We start from the raw sequence: 20705 nt of genomic DNA, 5'->3' as shown, positions 1-20705 counted from the left end.
ATTTATTTGTCACTTTTTCCAGCTCTTGGTTTAAAAAAGAAAAAGAAAAAAACTGTGCTGGTTTAATCATAGTTTTTTTTTAATTCTTATTCTTGGAATTCATGGTCAACAAACTTCATTTAGATCAAATTATTCATCCGTTTTTAGTTAAAAAGGCAGAAATTATGAATTATTTTGACTAATGGTTAAGATCAGAGGATGTTGAGTGGATCTCAGATGGGTAGACGTCAAAGTTTAGTCCGGATACTGTTTTGAAACCATTAAACAAAATAATTAAAATGCTAAAAGACTACATAAAAGCCCCAAAAATTCAATGAAAGTAATGTTGTATGGAATCATCCATGTTAGTTTTGGGCAATTCGGTTGAAAGAAATCCATATTTCTGGTATAAAACACTTAGAAACGGGTCAATTTGACCCAAGGACAACACGAGTGTTAAATGGGTGTTTGTAACCTGAAGGTTCACATGAGAAGAGACTCGTTACAAGTGGCTTCACTAATCAGTTACTGAAGCTAGAGTCCGCTGAAACTCCTCATAGGAGTGCAACGAAAACTTGATTAACCAACTTCTAGTTGTCATAATCATAGTCATAATCCAGACGGCAGAAGTTGTAGTTGATGTCGGTCAGTGGGCCAACACTGGATCTAGCTTTAATTTAGCCTGTCAGCTCTTAATCCTGTCCTCTGCTCTCCTGCCACATTACATGCGGAGGCTCGGTGTGGTATTGTGATGGAGACAGGTTGGAAGAAGGAAGAAAAAAACAATAATGCACACAAATACAGCAATTACAGATATGATTAAAGATCCCCAAAGTGTCCTCCAGCAGCGCTAGTCGCTAGTCAGCATGTCGACAGAAATATACACGCAAAATATTTTGACAAACGTTACATTTTTATTTATTCGACTTCTAATCAGCGCATTCAACCAACTAAGAACAGCAAGAATCGCATAAAGGTACATAAGCTTCAAATAAGCCAAACTACATGCAATTTGTTTTTCATTAGTGTCTTTCATAGAAACTATTCTGACGTGCCGCGGCAGGAAAAGCTCAGGTGGAAATGAACGAGGGCTGAATTGAATTCCATTGAGCTGCTTTAGGAACAGGATCCTGGTATTTGTGGTTCATGCTGGATCACTGTCACAGGTCCAAATGTCTGCTGTTATAAAGACACCACTCCTCCTATCTTTTTGGATAAGATAATCTTTTATTAATCCCCAGTAGTAATACATTTTATGATGTATTATAGTGCAAGGTATTTCTAATGTTTTCTGTCCTCCTTTATGCCTCCATGTCCTTTTCAGTTTAACATGTATGGCATGACAAATCAGAGGTGAAAGGAAGTAGGTGTGTTGTTGACTCCTCCATTCACTCGCCCATGTTGCGTCATGGAGCGCTCTCTCTCTCTCTCAGCCACACCTCTTGGCTCCTGTCCACTGCTCTCTTCTGAGGTTGCTCCATGTTTCACTTCTTCCAATCCAGGGAGCCTAACGGCCGTTTTGCAGTCGACGCATCCAAACGTGGCGCGCCACCTCGCCAATGTGACGTTGGAATGACGTAGAACTCGCTGGCGCGCCAGATTTTGGGAGGCCTGAAGGAGCTCAAGGGTAACCGGATGCCGGGACTCTTAGAGTGACGGCAGGCTTTCTTCTCAGTTTTCATTTTCATCCCATTTAAAATGAGATGCATAACTACGTGTGCATTCATTCATTCATATCTATTACAGGAAAGTTAAAAGCAACATTACATTATTAGTAACGTTTATAACAGGCCTGTTTTAGCTGGTTCCTGTTCTGCAGAAACATAAAACATTGAACGTGGTATACGTTGTGTAGGTGTATTTATTTGAACACAAACACATCTTTTAAAAGATCTACATACCTATACACTACAAAATAAAAAAAATAGAATGTCCTACACTGTAAAACTTAATATCAAAGCTGTAGACCTCCCTTCCTCTCTCCCTCTGCTCCGTGGTTGGTGCTAGACTGAGACCTGAGCCCCCTAGAAAGCCAGCTGGCCACTAAATTAGTAAAAGTTAACAACGTTATGTTTCCCTCATCATTTCTCCCGGCATGGCGAGTTATTCCCTCTCACGCAGGCGCAGAGCGTTTGTGCTATTTGGCTGTCGACTGTAGTCTTTGCGGTGTGTTCAAGTGCAAGTTTTTGGCCATGACACAGGCGGCGTCACCAAGGAGACGTCTGGTGACGCCACGGTCGGCCTTTGTCACCACCAGGTCTTGATGCGTCAGTATCAACGGTCTTTGTCTGAGGCCTTTTTATGTCCGCCACTAACAAAGTTACATGAGACGACACTGCTCACGCTCTGAAAGACTCCCCCTATAAAGCTGGACGTTGCTCTCTAGAAAACTGCGACACCTTGACTGTATTCCACTTGCTCTGTGATGAACTTGGTTCATTTCATGTGTTACGTATGTAGCTTCTTCTAACTGTAGCTTTAAAACTGTAGAATACCGTGAAACCCCGATGAAACTCTGCAGCCGTCACAAACAGATCAAATGTCAAGTGCTGTTTTCTATTAGAGGTTGCGCAACCCTGCTTGGCATGCCGCCAGACATATGGGGGAAATAAATAAGAATTGCTAGTCATTGTCAAGCTGCTTTATAGTTTGATTATTTCTTGGGTTGAAGTCGAGCTGGACAATATATTGATGTTATATCAATATTGTGATATGAGACTAGATATGGTCTACGTAATATCGTAAAGTTTGGTCCTTTGCTGGTTTTAAAGGCTACAGTACAGTAAAGGGATGCCATTTTCTGAACTTACCAGACTGTTCTATTACTTACAGGACCTTTTACTCACGTACTCATCCACATTACTGATGATTATTTGTATAAAATGTGGATATTTGTTAAAGCATCAATTTCCACCCCTACAATATCGTCACAACCTCGACTTTGAGGTATTTGGTCAAACATGTCGTGATAGCTGATTTTCTCCATATCGGCCAGCCCTAGGTTCAAGAACTAAATCCGTATATATCTATATAGCAATGGCCCACTTCCTGATGGTTCTGCTTGGTTGAGCTACAACACACAACCTCAGTAAATATATTTGGCCATGTTGCAACACCGGCCACATCAGCTGATTTGTGTTCCACCTGCTGGTCTCCATCTACTGGAAAAATAAAGGAAAACGAGCGCAACCTGTAAATCATTCATTCTTCCTTCGGTCAGTGAAGCCAGCATTCCCAGCCCGGGGCTCCACAGCGTCACGACTCACTGTGCCCATTAGGACTCGGTTTTTGTTGCCTAAATGAGAATTTGCTGGCAACTGTCCTCCTGGCCTCTTTAGGTTTGTCCTGCATTCTTTTCAGAATAACTGTGTTTCAGGACTATTATATCCATGCAGGCTGCCCTGTAGCCTGCACAACATTTAGAAAATGTTTTTTAGGGTTTGTCTTAGTTTAAAGAGGGCAGCAATCACAGCTTTTGGCCTCCCACATGGTATAGTCCAGATGGAAAGGGAGGACCTGGAGCATGCTGCCATAGAAGCCCGGCAGTCATGCAGAAATCCAACCCAGTGGGACGCCGATTGATTTCATGGCTGCAACTTTTTGCTGTGTGATACTCCGCAGGAGTGATGAGGAAGCACAGACCGCTGATGCACAAAACAGGTTGGCAGTAATGTATTGTTGTCATTCAAGGGCTTGGCTTGTACAAAGCTGCGTATGAGAATCTTGATAAGAAAGTTTGCCTTGTTGTCTGGGATCTGAATGAGTCATCAGGTAAATATGTCTGAATCCCATCAGCCATTAAAGACGGGCTTCTCATCGGATCAATGTGTGGTCAATGATGACCACACATTGATCCACTATGTAAAACCGCAGAAACAGAGACTTATCTCACCGTGGAAACTCACTTCAGCATATTGCTCATTGTCTCTCAAGAAGGCCCTTTCCTTTTAATTGGGTGACTTTGATTCTGATTTTATTTTACGAGCCGACTGCATCACCGACACTCCGACTTTCTTCTGAGAGTTTTAAACCTGGACTGTAGAAAACAGGAGCTCTGTCTTCTCTCTGTTTCCAGCCCTGTGGTGATGAACAATGAGCTATAGGTACCAAAATAAATCCATGTCTGGTACTGCTAATTAGTTTTGTTTTGTTTTGTCATGGTCAAAAAAACCATGGCAGAAAATCTTGATATCAGTTCTAAGCAAAGAAAATTGTGATTAATGTTCTTTCGCAGGCCTTATGTGGATCTATATGTTCATATGGCTGCATTGTGCGTACTTGTTTGTCAGATTTGCACATTAAATCGTTTTTGAGAAAGCTAAAGAATACAAGTTTTCTTTCACGTTTGTGTGAGGGAGAACTCAGATTTGTCTTTTTCTGTGAACATGATACTACAAAAAGCTGCATTAATCAAATTGTGTACTAACAGGAGTCTCTTATTGTGATGAACCTAGAGATAACAGTCACCCGACTGCGGTTCCCCTCAGCTCTATGGAGCATGTCAGCGTCTTTCAGCTCTTTGTTGTGTTCACAGCCGGCAACTTTACTGATTTGAGTCTCACATCGCTCACCACTGTTGTTTTCCGCAAAAATCGTTCTGATAAAGCCAAAGTTTTTTATTTTTTTTATCCAACCTTCATTTGTCCAGGTAAGTTGATTTCGCAACGACAACCTGTCACATTCACACAGTTCCACATTTTACCTGGAAGCTGCCCGGTACAACCAGAGTCTGATCTGCTGGTCCCTGAGCACCACTGTTCACTACTAGTTAGTATAGAGAAGCATGTAGCAGCTAAAGAGAGCGATATTTCCCTCAGGAGTTGTAAAAACTGTTTTTTATCAATGCCTCTGTGTCCCAAGTATTAATGTTGTTGGAGGATTCTCTGGAAGCCTTTGCTTGAGAGTGTACCTCATCACACACCTTCATTTTTTGGCAAAACCCCACCATCAGAAAATGTCCACTATGTGTTACGTTCATTGTTGTCCTGTGCACTTACAGAAATGACAGATTTCAATTTTACAGTCGTCTTTCTTTGTTCTGATGTCGTTTTCCTCCTCCCGATGAGCATTCCAACTTGAATGTCCTTATGTTCTGCAGTGTTAACTGTTGCGTCATTAGATCGTGAGTTATGTGTCTGTTGGCAGCCAGGCTGGTTTGAGAAATGAAAGCCTTGTCTGACAGCCAAACTAAATTCACTCTGAGCCACTTCAAGGTCTACGCAGGCTTTGGAGGATGGGTCGTGTGTGTGTGTGTGTGTGTGTGTGTCTGTGTCTGTATTCAGCATTATTGATGGATGAGTTATGTGGATATGTGTCGTTTCATTGTTAAGGGCCAAGCTAACGCTTTCACTTCCTGTTTATGTTCATCAGGGTGCTGTACGAGGGTAAGGAGCGCCTGATCCAGGGCTGTGAGATCATCCAGGCCACGCCGTACGGCCGCTGCGCCAACGTCAACAACAGCTCCGCCACCTCGCAGCGCATCTTCATCACCTTACGCCGAGCGCCGCCCGTCCAGCCTCAGAACTCCCTCGCCGTGACGGACATCTGCGTTATTGTCACGAGCAAAGGCGAGACGCCCCCACATACCTTCTGCAAAGTGGACAAGAACCTCAACTGTGGCATGGTGAGTCTGATTTCTGTTCCTAAGCTAGCACGCGTGCACCATAAGTCATTAAAGAACCCATTTACATGAACGTTTGCTTGAAACCTTTCAGTGGGGCTCCAACGTGTTCCTGTGCTACAAGAAATCGGTCTCTGCATCCAACTCCCTCAGTTACAACGCTGGTGAGTACATGTCTCCGATGGTTTCCCATGTTGGAAACTCAGTGTCATCAGAGGTCTGCAGTAACTCGGATTTTATAGGTCATTACACAATAGAATACTATTTTAAATTTGTAACAAAAAGAATGAAGTTGTGGCGTGAAAATAAGTTTCTAAGGCCACTATTGTATAGAAAGCATACAGCGAGTAGTTAAAGCAAAACTCTGTATGGTTCACAATAAACACTGGGTCTGAAGCCAAGAGGAAAAAATAAGTAAAGATCAACAGAAGAAGACAGAAATTAAGTATAAATTATGAAATGGTCAGTGGTAAGTAAAGTTAGACAAATTTAGAAGGTGTAAGAGTCAACATTACGAGGCGTTATGATATAGTCATTCTGAATTTTGACCCACTTCCTCATAATTTTGAGTTGAGTATTCTTTTTTTCTTCTTCTAACATTTTCATCTATTTTTCTTCTGGCGAAAACAGGCTTCTGGTGTTAAAAATGTTTTGCAATAATAACTAGTCACTCTGTTAAAAGATGCGATGTATTGATATGATAAATTTGGAATGGTGCAGCTTTTGTGTCTTTGTGCTAAGCGAGCAGCACCCTCGGTGTGTCTCTGATCTTGCAGTAGATTGGTTCTGCTTATTAACAGCTGGCATTTCTTAACGGTTTCTTACATTTCCACCGACTGCATGCTTCCACAACACCTTGGCCTTTAGAGCAAAGGTTGTGTAACACGCGTGTAGTGAATGTTCATATGAATGTGTGTACTCCACACACACACCCACGACACACACATGCTAGCTTTATCTTTTTGGCCGGCCTTTTTCCTGTGCGGGGGCTGTTTATTCATCTCAGACAACAGCACTTCCTGCCACGCCCATTATTATTGTGCCTGCAGGCGTGTTTGTGTATGGACACGGTCCCATGAGACTGGAGGTGTCTTGTGAGAATGAAATCAAACAAGTTACACCGTGAAGCAGAACAGTTTTTACTAAAAAAAGCAACCAGAAGATACCACTTTTCATCACAATTTAAAAAAAAAAACAACAACAAAAAAAACACTGATCTCCCTTTTCTTAGAGCTGCAGAGAAATACATTTAACCTGTCTGGAAGTTTGAGTTGTTAAATTTACTTGTCAAACTTTTTGATGTATTTTGTTGTACATAACTATTATTTGTTTGTTTTTTCTTTGTTTTCCAGGTCTTATCTTTCGTTACCCAAAAGAGGACTATGAGTCTTTTCCTCTGTCAGAATCTGTCCCCCTGTTTTGCTTACCCATGGGTGCTAAGATCGAGTGTTGGGCACCAAACACACCGGATCCTCTGCCCGTCTTCTCCACGTTTGTCTTAACCATCTCTTCCGGGGAAAAGGTGAGCTGCAGCAACCAAAAGGAAGCTGGCATTGATTAGAAAAACAAAAACGAGGGCTACAGTTTGGAAAAACTTTGAACAGAGAAAGACTGTTACCTGAGTTTACCTGAGTTAAACTGCCTGGGAAGCCAAAACTGCACCAAAAGAATTGGTCCATTGTGTTCCAGGTGTATGGAGCGGCCATCCAGTTCTACGAGCCGCATCCAGTGGACCAGCTGAGCGAGAAGCAGAAGATCCAGCTGGGCCTGCTCACCACGGTGGAGAAGAAGGTGATCCCCAACCGTCCCGTAAACACCAACAAATGCATCTGCCTGCTCTCCCGCTGGCCGTTCTTTGAGGCCTTCCGCAAGTTCCTGATGTTCCTCTACAAGCTGTCCGTCTCCGGCCCACACCCGCTGCCTATTGAAAAGTAAGAACCTGCATGCAACTGGGGCCAATGATGCTAAGCACTGTGCACATCTCACAGAGTTTTCATAGGTGGAATGTAGTTGCTGCATATGTTTGAAAGTACTTCGACATATGGCCACATTTTGTGTATTTCTCTCAACAGGCACATCTCACACTTCATGCACAATGTGTCATTTCCTTCTCCTCAAAGACCAAGAATATTGGTCCAGGTGACATGTTTTTTTTCTCCCTTTTTAACATTTGTAATAATGCAATCAAAAATATACTTTAAGTTTACTGTTTTGTTGTTATATTCACCTTCTAAAATGTTTCCTTTCAGCTCTCGGCGCATGACACCTTGATGCTCTCCCAGCCCGTGTGTACACCCTTACCCCTCAGGTACAACTGGCTTTGCGATGCTCAACATAAATATTAACAAAATAATATGTACAGTTACTGTGTTAAAATTCCTTTTTCAAACATGGGTCGGTCCTTTACACTTCATTTTACTTTTACAAGTTTTGTTCCCATTTAAAACTGAATGTATGAAAGTAGCCGGGTCAGCTCAGTTGGTAGAGCAGCCGCACGTGTATGGAGGTTTAGTCCTCGATGTAGTGGCCCCGGGTTCAACTCTGACCTGCGCCCCTTTGCTGCATGTCATTCCCCATCGCTCTCTTTTCATCTGTCCTGTGAAAATGAAGGCCTTAAAATGCCCCCAAAATGCCTGTTTAGTTCAAATTCTGTGCTTTGACTAAAAGAAGCTGATCAGGCTGAAAGAAATAGACCAGTTTATTGTTCTAGAAAAAAGCATAACACATCATTCATGTTAGTTTTTTTTTCCAAGTCAAATCCCCACACTGAAAACAATCTCGTACATCATAATATCTGACATCATTTTGCCATGTTTGCATTTAATGTGTGCAATTCAAACCGTGACTCTCTGGCTTCTTTGTGCCTCTGTGTGTGTCAAAAACCCACAAAAATGGAGCTTGTCGGGCCTTTGTTAAGCCAACGCAAATTAGCATTCGACTTTAATGAGACTCGCTGCTGTTGCTGCCTCTGGGATTGTTTTGAAAATCTCCAAAACAATACGTGAACACAGAAATCCATTTTTGAGTCACAATTTCAAAGAATAAAAACGGTAAAACGGCAGAATATGTAAACACAGGAAAACCACATCAGCAAATAGATCCAGTCTCTTGGCAACACTGAGCAAACGAGACCTGATGGCTCTAGTGTCTTAACATCATTAGAAACTCCTGTAGGTCGTTAGAAATGACTCAACGTGGTTTCCATCGTGAGCTTAACAAAGCCAGCATGGCACGCAGCGTTGTTGGATGGTATCCAGTCATAAGGTGATCGTGTCTTTAGGTGTTATTGGCATAGTTCTGAGATCTCTGTGTGATATAAAATACGAAATATTAAAATTGTTACAAAAAAAGTTTAAAATTGCACTCAACCTAATGTTTTACTTTGGGCTCTTTATTGTCTACCAGTGTTTGAGAAGTTTAGAATGACCTTTGTTTTCACCCTAACCCATCTCGTGTTACAAACCCGGCTGTAAACCCTTTCACCTCATCAGCTCTCCTTTTCACACTCTCTCCATCCTTTATACCTCCTCTCCCTTCGCTTTCCGTTTTCTTCCCGAACTCATCCACTCGCTCGTCTCCTGTGTCTCTCCCTCCCTGCCAGCGGGGCCGACTACGGCACTCTGCTGCTGAACCTGGGCTCGGAGAACTGCGCCACGCTGCTGCACTTCGTCCTGCTGGAGAGCAAGATCCTGCTGCACTCCCTCCGGCCCGCTGTGCTCACCGGAGTGGCCGAGGCCGTGGTGGCTGTGAGTAACGCCTCCTGTAGCATTACTGGCAACATCTGGCTTAAGATTGAATTGATTAAAAGAGCCGTTAAAACAATCTAATAAACATTATTACGACTATTCAATTGACTTTACTCATATTGGACGACTGTAATGAATATACAGTGTTGTAAAATGGGGTGTAACAGTAAAACAAGCAGTGAAAAGAGGAACAGCTTTTGGAAAAACCTGTTTTAGATGTTCAACCGTTCAGTAACATGATCAGTTTTCCATGCATTATGTCATCAAGGTTGTTTTCTTTTTAACATTTCTTCAGAAATTTCATCAACCATCACAGTTCCCCAGGGAACCTTTTACTTTGCACACAGTTACACAAGTCATAGTGATCATCATAGTCATCTGCCACTCGCAACACGAACACATAACAGATGGTACAGAGATCTTATGGTTATTTATTCCAAAATTCACTATTACTTAAAGAATAAATTGACAGTCCTCAAACTGAATTGAAGACTTATGATGAGATTTAAATGCCATGAAGCTGTTCTCTCTACCATTTATAGTTATATCATCACTCCACCGTTGTATATCTCAAAGTCAATGCTCCAACTCAATAATCACATCATAGTTGGCCTCCAGGTATTAGACTTTTTGACCATTTTTCACTGAGCTTGGTACACAATAAATCAGTTATGATGTTAAAGAATCAAATATTATACCCTAAAAATGTGTCCCAATTGCCCTCATTTAATTTGAAGTTTGGTTTACACATTCCCTGGAAGTAACAGGTTGTTTTCACTCAAGTGGAGCTTCTTAAGAACATACTGGAAGGTGTTAGTATAATGTGTTTCTACCTTCAGAGGGTGTGATGTAAAGCTCCTCCTCATCGTCAGCCTGGTTGTAGTAATCGTGCCTCTCTTGTCTCTCCTTAGATGATCTTCCCCTTCCAGTGGCAGTGTCCCTACATCCCCCTGTGCCCGCTGTCTCTAGCAGGCGTCCTCAACGCCCCATGTCCATTCATAGTGGGCGTGGACTCCCGCTACTTTGACCTTTACGACCCCCCGCCAGATGTTGTCTGCGTGGATCTGGACACCAACACTATCTACCTGTAAGCTGTGCTTTGATACTAAACCCCGTCGCTGCCTGCTTTGTCCTGTGTTTTTAACTGTCCCCAATATTGCAGCGACATGCAGGAGCACAAAGCAGATTATTCTTGTGCAGCTCTCCTGTTACTTCCAGCTGATTGCCTTTGTGGTATTGTGTGTTGCAGTTCGGACGAAAAGAGACACAGCAACTGGAAGAACCTCCCGAAGAAGCCCTGCAAGAGTCTGGTGAACTCCCTGAGCAACTTGCACCACCAGCTGGCCATGGGTACACACAGCATCTCGCCTCATGTAGCTAAACCACACCTGTTTCTCAAAAGATGAAGATGAATTTACAGGGAATGGATGAAATCTCAAGAACCATTTAGTTAAATACAACAACCACCTAGACTGGCTAAGCCCCGCCCACTGCGACGCCGATTTGATTAGCCCTGCAGCTCGGTCTGGTAACCTGCACCTTTTAATTCTCCTGCTTCAGTTCACAATTTTGCGGGAGCCAATCACAAACTGGCTTAACTAGCTGGCGCGCTATTGGCGGGTTTAACACAATAACAATAGGGAAGCGACCAAGCAGCTTCTTGTTTACATTCAACATAGCGGCCACCGAGCGCCTCTTGCGCAGAGCAGATACTCACCCCACACACACACACACACACACACACACACACACACACACACACACACACACACACCCCACCCCATGTCGTTATATGTTAGTCAAATAATTAAAACGAGTTTAAAAAGAAATAATAATAATCATGACCTTTTCTAGTATAAATGTAAATTACAATTACAACGTAAAGGAATAAAACATGAGATCATTATCAAGTAAAGTAAGTTAGTAAGTAAAGTAAGAAGTTAAGCTTTTCTTTTTTTTTTTTATAGCATTTTAGCAAGTTTATGCTAAACAAATTACTTGGAAATTCACACACATCTTGCTTCTTTTTCCGTAACGTTATCTTCATCTTTATGAGTGTGGGAATAGATAAATAACTGAATGTGTGCCATGACCAAAACAATTGGGACATGGAGGAGTTGAAAACAATAAAATAAGCAAGTCAAAGATAAATATTTAATATTTATTTCAACTGTTCAAATTAACCTTGTAGTTTGTTGTGTTTTTAGTTTCAGTACGTCAACCCACACAGGAGAACTCGGCAGTGGACATGACCCCCATCGAGGCCGACTTCACGTGGCACAAGAAGAAGACCGCCCTGGAGATGGAGATCCAGGAGGCCTTCCTTCGGTTCATGGCCTCCATCCTGAAGGGCTACCGCTCCTACCTCAAACCCATCACCCAGGCGCCCTCGGAAAAGGCCACGGCGGCGGACTCCCTCTACGACCTGCAAGGTAAGGGGGGGGGGGATTAAGTTGTCTTATGGCAATGAACATCATGTGGATGGTGTGTAAATCCATAATGACCTGCAGATAATGGCTTCGTTATGCACAGCAGAACCTGGATGTGTTGATAGCTTCCTGGCTTTTGGAACCTATGCATCACATCCAGCCTTTATTTAGACAGCTTCACCTAATGGTATTGGCATTTCTATTTCAAGGAGCAGCTCAACTATCACTCAACCAAAGTGCTATCACGCATCAATCGCCCTTCCCCTTGGCTGTGAAAAGTCTTGTTGTTGGGAAATGGGCCTCATTTCCATTTAGCGTCCCTGTTGGAGACCAATTTTAGATGCAGAGAGGGATTGAAAGGGCTTGTAACGCAGCATATTTTACCACTCTTGTCTTAAAAGTTACACATTAGTTTTTGGAAGAGGCACAAAAAGACATTAAAATCTGATTTATTTCTCAATTGTGCGATTGGATTTGAGTTAAACTAAAGAAGCGGTGCCAATCTGCCCTTCCTGCAGGGTTTCTCAAAAGCCGAGACCGAGCCCACCAGAAGTTCTACTCCCAGCTCACCAAGACCCAGATCTTCATCCGCTTCATTGAGGAGTGCACCTTTGTCAGCGACAAGGACACTGGCCTGGCGTTTTTTGACGACTGTGTCGAGAAGGTGATTACCAAACCAGCGTCAGGCGGGCTTTGATATGTACGCTGGTTTTATGGTGTTTTGTGTTTCCTTTCCGTCGGATGTTCCTTTCCATGTAAAGGCCTTTTTGTTTCATGTTTTATTGGCAAAATAACATTTGTCCGCTGCGTGAGTAAGGAAGCCAAAATTTCCTCTGATTCATTCAGGTCCCTTTGCTTTCTTTCCTCTTCTTGCAGCTTTTTCCCTCTGATAAAATCACCGACAAGGGCACCAAGGTAATACTAGGCTTACACTGTAATCACATTTCCTCAGGCCTTGTTTTTCATGTTCGGGACTAACATTAAAAGGCATTTAAATTGACCCATTTGTCCCTTTTGATAAATGTTGTCACCAAGGGGAATGGACAATGCCTTTATTTCTTTTATCCTTGAGTCAGCAACAATCAAATTAGCATATTTTACTGTCTAACTGGAAAGTGCATGACATATTGCAAAATGCTTCTTGTTGTTTACTTTCTGCTGTCAGACAATAAATTACCTACCGAGTAAAACTCAAATCCTAATTGTTAGTAACGCTAAGGCTCTGGATGCTATCCTCACTGCAGGTGGAAGGGGAGTCCTCTGAGGACACGAGGCTGTTGGAACTGGACGAGTCCCAGAAGAGCGAACACACTGTTTTTGTCATGCCTGCTGAACCTCCAGTTGGCGATGGAACCGAACCTGCCCCCAGATACGTGTACGTCTTTTAACTGCAATGTGTTAAAACTTCATTAGACTAGAAAAAGATTGATGACAAAACCGAAAAAGTCCAGAGAATGTGACCTAGGGGCGGCTGTGGCTGTGTAGAGCGGTCCCCTGTCAATTGGAAGGTTGGTGGTTCAATCCCTGGCCCTGCAGCCCCATGTCGAAGTGTCCTTGGGCCAGACACTGAACCCCGTGTGTGAGTGTTTATCTGATGAGCAGGTGGCACTTCGTATGGCAGCCTCGGCTCCAGTGTATGAGTGTGTGTGAATGTGTGTGAATGGTTCCTGTACTATGTAAAAGCGCTTTGAGTAGTCGCTATATAAATGCAGCCCATTTACATTTACCTTGCAAAAATACTATTTTTCATCGTGCAGCTATAAAGGTTTCCCCAGGCTGCAGATGGAGCTGTTTGACGGTCCTCGGGAGTTACTCCCAGCACTCGGCAGCAGAACAGCCGGGGCCAGCGTGTCCAGCAGCCCCGCACTACTGGCTAAGAGGACGAAGCAGGTGTGTACAGAGTAACGCAGCAACACCCTGTTACTGGAACACATGCCTAAAAGGACTGGATGCTGCTGTAACCCTAACCTGTGTCAAAATCAGACGCTTTATCCTCCGTCCTCATCAACCTCTTAATCCATTCATGCTTTAAATGTCTGCCTGATCCTGGGCGCCCGGGTAGCTCACCTGCTGCGGAGGCCTGCTCCTCCAGCGGTGGCCGTGGCTTAGTTCCGACTCGTGGCCCTTTGCTGCATGCCGTCCCCCCCCCCCCCCCCCCCCCCCCCCCCCCCCCCCCCCCCTCTCTCTCCCCCCCTTCATTTCTAGGCTGTAAATAACCTTTAAATGTCTCCCTGATCCAACAGGAGATCAAGCTAGCATACAAGATGGCTAAGCGCTTCTACTCCAGTCCTCCGGAGTGGGCCCGGTGTCTGTTCAGTCACTGCTACAGCCTGTGGTTCATCTGCCTACCAGCGGCCGTGCGACTCTCCAAGTCCAAAAGCCGTGCCATGCAGCAGGCGTACAACGTCCTCCTGAAGATGAGGACCACTGAGGTGGAGGTGCTGGATGAGGTACAGTGAGATTATACTACTGTATTTATATGATTGTGCTAGGGCCCGACCAATATATCGGCCTTAAAAATCCTTTATCGGTTGGGCTCTAGATTCTACTAAAGTTTTTTTTACATATTTCTTCATGTATAGACTTGTTTGTCTCATTGTGTTATGCTACTTTTATTATTATAAATACCTTTTCCAATCCAAGAATTGATCTCCCTGTCTTCCAGGTGTGTTACAGAGTGGTGATGCAGCTCTGTGGTTTGTGGGGTCTTCCTGTCATGGCTGTGCGAGTCCTGGTTGAGATGAAGAAAGCCGGAGTACATCCGAACGCCATCACATACGGATACTACAACAAGGTCACATACAGCCTTCCTCGTTGCTTGAACATGTCTCTACTGTAGCACAAAGGACTGAATGCAACTGACTACAGCAGCAATTTGAAGACTTAGTGTCCCCCTACGCATATCCTCATCCTTCAGTCTGTCCCCTCTGCAGGCCGTCTTAGAGAGCCCGTGGCCCAGCAGGAACCGCAGTGGCCTCTTCATGTGGACCAAGCTTCGTAATGTGCTTCGTGGAGTGACCCAGTTCAAGCACACTCCAGACCAAACCTCTTCCAAGAAGGGCCCCGCACTTAGTACCACAGGTGGGAGTGGACTGCACAGTATGATAGGGCTTGAAAAGGGGAGACACTTTAACACTGTGTCCTTGTTTCTCACCCACTTTTTGTCTTTCCGTGTCCTTCTGTCTGCAACAATAGGTGGGTCAGCAGTCACCGACGCCGACCGCTTGAGTCATGGAAGTGCCGACAGCTCAAGTGAGGTCAACGGCGGGGAACGCAACCTGTTTGCACACAGCCACGGCGCGAAAGACACAACAGACAACAGCTGTAGCACAGGTACTCGTCCTCTTACGTATAAAGCTTTCCACCCTGAGGGTCAGAAATGACATTTGCTGATATGTGTTTGAAACTCTGACCATTGCTGAGATCTGGAGTCGCTGTGACACCAGCGGCCATAGTTTTACAGCAGTTACACCGCGGTTTGTGTGATTTGGTGATGCACAGGAAGGCAGTCTGATCAAGGCTACGGCTCCAAGGATGAGCTGCACCAGGTGCTGGCAGAGCCGTCACGTACAGCTGTCCTTTCCGTGGAGGAGAGAAACGGTTCCAAAGCACAGCATAATGGTAAGAAAAGCTACTTCCATTCCACTTCTAGTTCTGGATTTGAAGGTTTTGCGTGCCACAAATACCCCGTTTCCTCGCTCCACGTTGATATTGGTCAGTTGACTGTGTTCTTTTCTAAAAAGGAGGCGACATTGCTGGCTCGATGGACAGTGCTGTAGCACTAGCAGAGCCCCCCAGTCCTGTTGATGGACCCTCCCCGGTCCCCAGTATTGTGAAGCTGTCCACAGGGAGCTTTGATGGTGGCAGGGAAACGGGTGAGGAGAAAGATAAGGCCTTTAAGTTTAATTATAAAAAAATCCTTTTTGAATGGGTTTTAAAGTGCAGTCAGAAATTTTCGATGGCGATTTTGCCACTTTTATGACTTTTCACGATGGATAGATTCTTTTGTTTTAAATATAAATTAAGTTTGGTTATTGCAACTCTAAATTGAAAGGATGACTCTCATAACTGTACACATTTTGCAGGTACAGGGAAGCTGTTCAGGCGACACAGCGCGGCTGATGATGTGTCTCTCCCTGATGATGATGCCTCGCTGCCGTCAGATGGAGCTAACCCGCCTCAACAGCAGCGGCAGAAATCCTTCGCTGAACGCAGCTGTAGCTTCAGCGTTGAAACTCGCGCTGGGATGCTCCTAGAGAAAGACGTGGACCACATGGCCAGTCAGATGGGTGCCGACGCCCGTATCCTGGCTGCAGCGCTCGGTGCAGGCCAAAGTCCACCCCCTAATAGTGGGCCCAAAGCCATTTTTAAAGACCTGCAGGAAGAGCCTGAAGATGATCAGGGCTTGACACTGGTGAAGCTGCCAGAGGAAGATGAGCCAGGAGCACCTGAAGAAGAGAAGGGAGACGACAAAAAGGTAGAAAGGACTGAGTTAAAAATGGAGAAACGAAAAAGGAAGCACACTGAAACAAACGAGGAGGACTCTGGGCTGCGAGGGCCGACCCTGGAGAGGGCGGACGTGCAGGTGGGTGCTGACCCACTTTCCCTCCTGGTGACTGAGAGCGAAGAGTCGGCCTCTGTTACCAGCCAGGAGCCTCCGCGCTCCGTGCCTGCTGTGGTGTCCCGCAACCTGGCCGAGGAGATCGAAATGTACATGAGCCTGAGAAGCCCCCTGGGTGTGAAGTCCTCCAGCATGGAGCTCCAGCAGGCCCAGGGAGACTCCACTGACTCCCCACAGCCTAAACAGTCTCTGGAACGCAGGTCTAGCCTCCCCGTGCCGCCTGTAAAAACTCCAACTGGCTCCCCGGGCGATACACCCAAACGCAGCCCCGCCACTGTTACCCGCTCCAAGACTTTTGCAGTAAAGACAAAGACCCCCGGCAGCGCCGTGGGTACCCCGGGTATCAGATCGTCCTCACTGACCGCGCTGGTCAAGTCCTCCCAGGGAGGGTCGTTGGGCTCGGTCATCAACTCCATTTCAGGCATCAAGATGGACACCCTCCTGTCGGGACCTAAGATCGATGTGTTTAAGTCAAGCATGAAACAGGCGGCAAATGTAGCCAGCAAAGTGTGGGGAGCCGTTGCTTCAGCCTACTCCTACTCAGATGACGAGGTTAGTGTTATTCAAGGAAACCTAGTGGTTTAAACTGGAAGTAGTTTTTACTTTTAGGTCCTCAGCCACGGCTCTGCTAGCTCTTCCGCAGTCTAGGCTGAGGACCAAGGGTAACCGTGTTAATGTTAAGGCCCCCCCCCCCTCTCCCTGAGAACATCAGACTGGCGAGCTCCTTATCCTATTTTAAATCCCTTTTGAAAAACGCATCTTTATCTCTGAGGCCTGAAGATACTTTCATCTGTTCAAACCTATTTTATATGTAATGGCATGTTTACATTGTTCTATTGTACTTTTATTCTTGTGTTGCTTCATTTATAATAATATCAAACTTTGAATATGTTTTAAATTGTTTTCCAACATTGTTGGTCTGCTATGTTTTTTGAAAAGTGCTACATAAATAAAGGCATTATTAATATTATCATTTCTGGTCAGAATCTGACGAAGAGCTGATGATTCAGAGCAACCGTCTACCTTTACTCTGCAGGAAGAACAAGCTCAGGGCGGTGGCGGCTTCCCGTCCCATCTGGATGAGCACATGCTGGCTGCACATGACATGGATGACAGCCCAGAGAGAGGGGTCATCCCGGGGCTGGTGGCCAACGGCCTGAACCAGAGCTGCACCAGCCTGGGGGGCAGCAGCAGTGGCAGCAGTGACGCAGGCCGAGGGACCCACCAGACCTGTAAGCACTCATTCTGTTTTGTCTGTCTGTTTTGACGTTAGTTCTCTTATGAATTGAGTTTTTTTTTTTTTTAATCTGCAGATCCGACCCCAGGACGAGCAGGCAGGGGTCCAGACTCTGAGCAAGGCTCCTCGCATCACGCTTCCTCCTCCAGCATTTACCAGAACTGTGCACTGGAGGTCAGCCATACTGTACATACACAAACAACCCTAACCCTGGCAACAGGAACACTGGAGCAACCCCTAAGTGGTGTGGCGTGTTTCCCTGCTGACAGGTGCTGATGTCCAGCTGCTCCCAGTGCCGCTCCTGTGAAGCCCTGGTGTACGATGAGGAGATCATGGCAGGCTGGACGGCTGATGACTCCAACCTGAACACCAACTGTCCTTTCTGTCGCACAGCCTTCCTTCCCTTGTTGCACGTCGAGTTTCATGACTTACGCACAGCGACCGGGTAAGAATCTGGAACGTTGTGGGGAGAATTATAAAACTGAGAGAGGAACATACAAACTTGTTCTTGTGCAAGCTGAAAAAAGTAGTTCCTTACAAATGCAAAGTGACTATTGCATGTGTGTGATTTTCCCTCTCAGGTTCTACATGAATCCCAGTGCCTCAGGAGACAGTATCCACAGCACCAGTACCCAGCCCACAGCCAGCCGCTCGGCTGATATTAAGACCCCCGACCTGATCTCTTTCCCTGAAGAGGAACCAAGGGAGACTTCAGATAATCTGCTTGGAACACATAAGAGGTATGCACCAAGGGGCTTCATGGGAAGCACATCAAATGCCCCCTGTTTGACACTAGATGTGAAAACCCATGGCTTGGATCACGATGTTGCGAACATATCAACCTATGAAGCTAAGTTGAGCTACGCAAGGGAATACTAGCCCAGTTTCTTCCTGATCCCTCTGTTGTGTTTGTAGTCTGATTCCAGAGCCGGCGATGTCGGACCCCCTTGGTCTCCTGGAGCACGAGGCAGCGGGGAAGCAGCAGAGAAGCAGTGGGACGTCACTGACGCGCAGCAACAGCGTTGGCGGCCCGCTGCAGAGCCTGGACTACACCCAGAGACCTGGACATGGTGTCTCCACCACCAGCCTGCCCTCCAGCCTGCAGGAGGTGTCGGTCAGTGCTCCTGTCTGTCACAACACGAACCCTGTTGTGTTTAAGTATTGCTGATGCTGCTATAGCTGCAGTGAGTGAAAATGATGTGTGTGTGTGTGTGTGTGTGTGTGTGTGTGTGTGTGTGTGTGTGTGTGTGTGTGTGTGTTGTGTGTGTGTGTGTGTGTGTGTGTGTGTGTGTGTGTGTGTGTGTGTGTGTGTTGTGTGTGTGTGTGTGTGTGTGTGTGTGTGTGTGTGTGTGTGTGGGTGTGTGTGTGTGTTTGAAGGATGGCATGGGACTAAACGGCCAAACCCCAAACCTGTGTCCGTACCGTACTCAGCCCCTTGGTGCTCCGCAAGGGAGCGGAACCCTGTTGGAAAACGAGGGAGATCAGTACACACACACACACACACACACCACACACACACACACACACACACACACACCCCACCCACACGTACCACTGTATCCAAGCCTGGCATTCCCAGGGACACTTTGGCCCAGCTATGGCAAGAGCTTCTGTTTCCTCCAGAGTCATGAGCATGAGCAGACACACTAAACACACACACACACACACACACACACAGTCTCACAGTCTTCTTTCTAGCAACTACTCTGTCATGTCCAACCAGGTGATCTACACCCACAAGTTCCTCAGCCAGCACCCCATCATCTTCTGGAACCTGGTTTGGTATTTCCGTCGCCTGGACCTGCACACTCACCTACCTGGTCTCATCCTCACCTCCGAACACTGCAACAAAGGAGTACAGGTCAAAGACTTAACGTGTCATCTGTCTCTAATCTTTCTGCCTCTTTTGTCATTCACTCTTTGTCAGGGAACTCATAATAGAACTTGGATGTCTGTGTCTGTCTGTTTGCAGCTGCCGCTGACATCGCTGTCCCAGGACAACAAGCAGGTGTACATCCAGCTCCTGTGGGACAACATCAACCTGCACCAGGAGCACGGAGAGCCCCTCTACCTGCTCTGGAGGACCTTGTGTGAGTGTCCACCCTCTTGTATTAGCCATTATTGTAGCGGCCCCACCGTAAAAAAAAGTTATCCTTTTTACTGCCACTATGTGAAGAATTTGTGAAGGTGAATTTCAGATGACTTGAGTTTTTATTTGTAGAAACCTTCTCTTCCACTAGGGGGGGGACCAAGACAACTATTTTAATGCCATAAAGGTGTGCAGACATACTGTAAATTGAGCTAAATATGAATGTTTCAGGAAGAGCATAGCATACTGTAAAGGATTTTAACATTAGCTGAAATTGTGTCAAGAAAATGACATAATGAAAATAGTTATTCTACCTTTTTGGACACAATGTCACTGTTGGCCAGACTTGTTACTAAAAAGGACTGAATAACTGTGTGTGTGTGTGTGTGTGTGTGTGTGTGTGTGTGTGTGTGTGTGTGTGGTGTGATGTGTGTGTGTGTGTGTGGTGTTGTCTAGTGGAGAAGAAGGGGACGTTGGCTCCGACGGACCACCAGGAGATCCGCACCCTCCTCAACACGATTGTTCACAACATCCAGACCAACGACGTGTACGGGCCGATCAACCTGTTGATCCGAGAGATCAAACGGCGCCCCGAGGGCGTCAAACGCCAGAGGTCAGACTTCTGTCCTCCCTCTCAGAGATGTGTCCCAATAAACTCTTCTTAAGGCACTTTTTCTAGGGCTGCACACTAATTTTAATTTATGAGAGATGTGACCCATGGCCAGAATCTCATAGTTCATAAAAATGCAGCGCAGTGATGAAACTAACATTTCAAACACGCCGCTGACCCGCCATTCGACCCGTGCTGGACCCATTCATAACGAGTCAGCTGCACCCCCCCTCTCTCCCTAGCCCCTTTAATCAGTTATTGTTAAAACCAATGAAGGAGATTTCTTTTTTTCTATATATATCCTTATTTCAGATAATTTTCATATCCATGTGTTGCAGCTGTATGTATGAACAACTTCAACATAAGAGGAATGT

General features: G+C 45.4%; 1 protein-coding gene across 1 annotated transcript in view; it reads left to right on the top strand.

Annotated features, from left to right (window-relative positions):
• Positions 1-20705, top strand: part of dennd4c (DENN/MADD domain containing 4C) — a 21931-nt gene that overhangs the window by 430 nt on the left and 796 nt on the right. Inside the window, 30 exon segments of the mRNA XM_032511590.1 lie at positions 5350-5602; positions 5694-5763; positions 6952-7121; positions 7289-7530; positions 7672-7738; positions 7849-7907; positions 9201-9345; positions 10257-10432; positions 10595-10695; positions 11553-11777; positions 12293-12438; positions 12651-12689; positions 13019-13149; positions 13532-13664; positions 14018-14224; positions 14440-14568; positions 14708-14855; positions 14970-15107; positions 15276-15395; positions 15518-15649; positions 15860-16947; positions 17432-17627; positions 17709-17806; positions 17902-18077; positions 18214-18372; positions 18548-18746; positions 19010-19114; positions 19353-19493; positions 19605-19722; positions 20178-20334. Coding sequence (XP_032367481.1) covers positions 5350-5602; positions 5694-5763; positions 6952-7121; positions 7289-7530; positions 7672-7738; positions 7849-7907; positions 9201-9345; positions 10257-10432; positions 10595-10695; positions 11553-11777; positions 12293-12438; positions 12651-12689; positions 13019-13149; positions 13532-13664; positions 14018-14224; positions 14440-14568; positions 14708-14855; positions 14970-15107; positions 15276-15395; positions 15518-15649; positions 15860-16947; positions 17432-17627; positions 17709-17806; positions 17902-18077; positions 18214-18372; positions 18548-18746; positions 19010-19114; positions 19353-19493; positions 19605-19722; positions 20178-20334 — 5268 coding nt within the window.

Source organism: Etheostoma spectabile, unplaced genomic scaffold, assembly GCF_008692095.1.
Source record: "Etheostoma spectabile isolate EspeVRDwgs_2016 unplaced genomic scaffold, UIUC_Espe_1.0 scaffold394, whole genome shotgun sequence".
Classification (NCBI taxonomy): Eukaryota; Metazoa; Chordata; class Actinopteri; order Perciformes; family Percidae; genus Etheostoma; species Etheostoma spectabile.
Note: the sequence above shows the minus strand (reverse complement) of the source record. Positions and strands in the feature narration are given on the sequence as shown.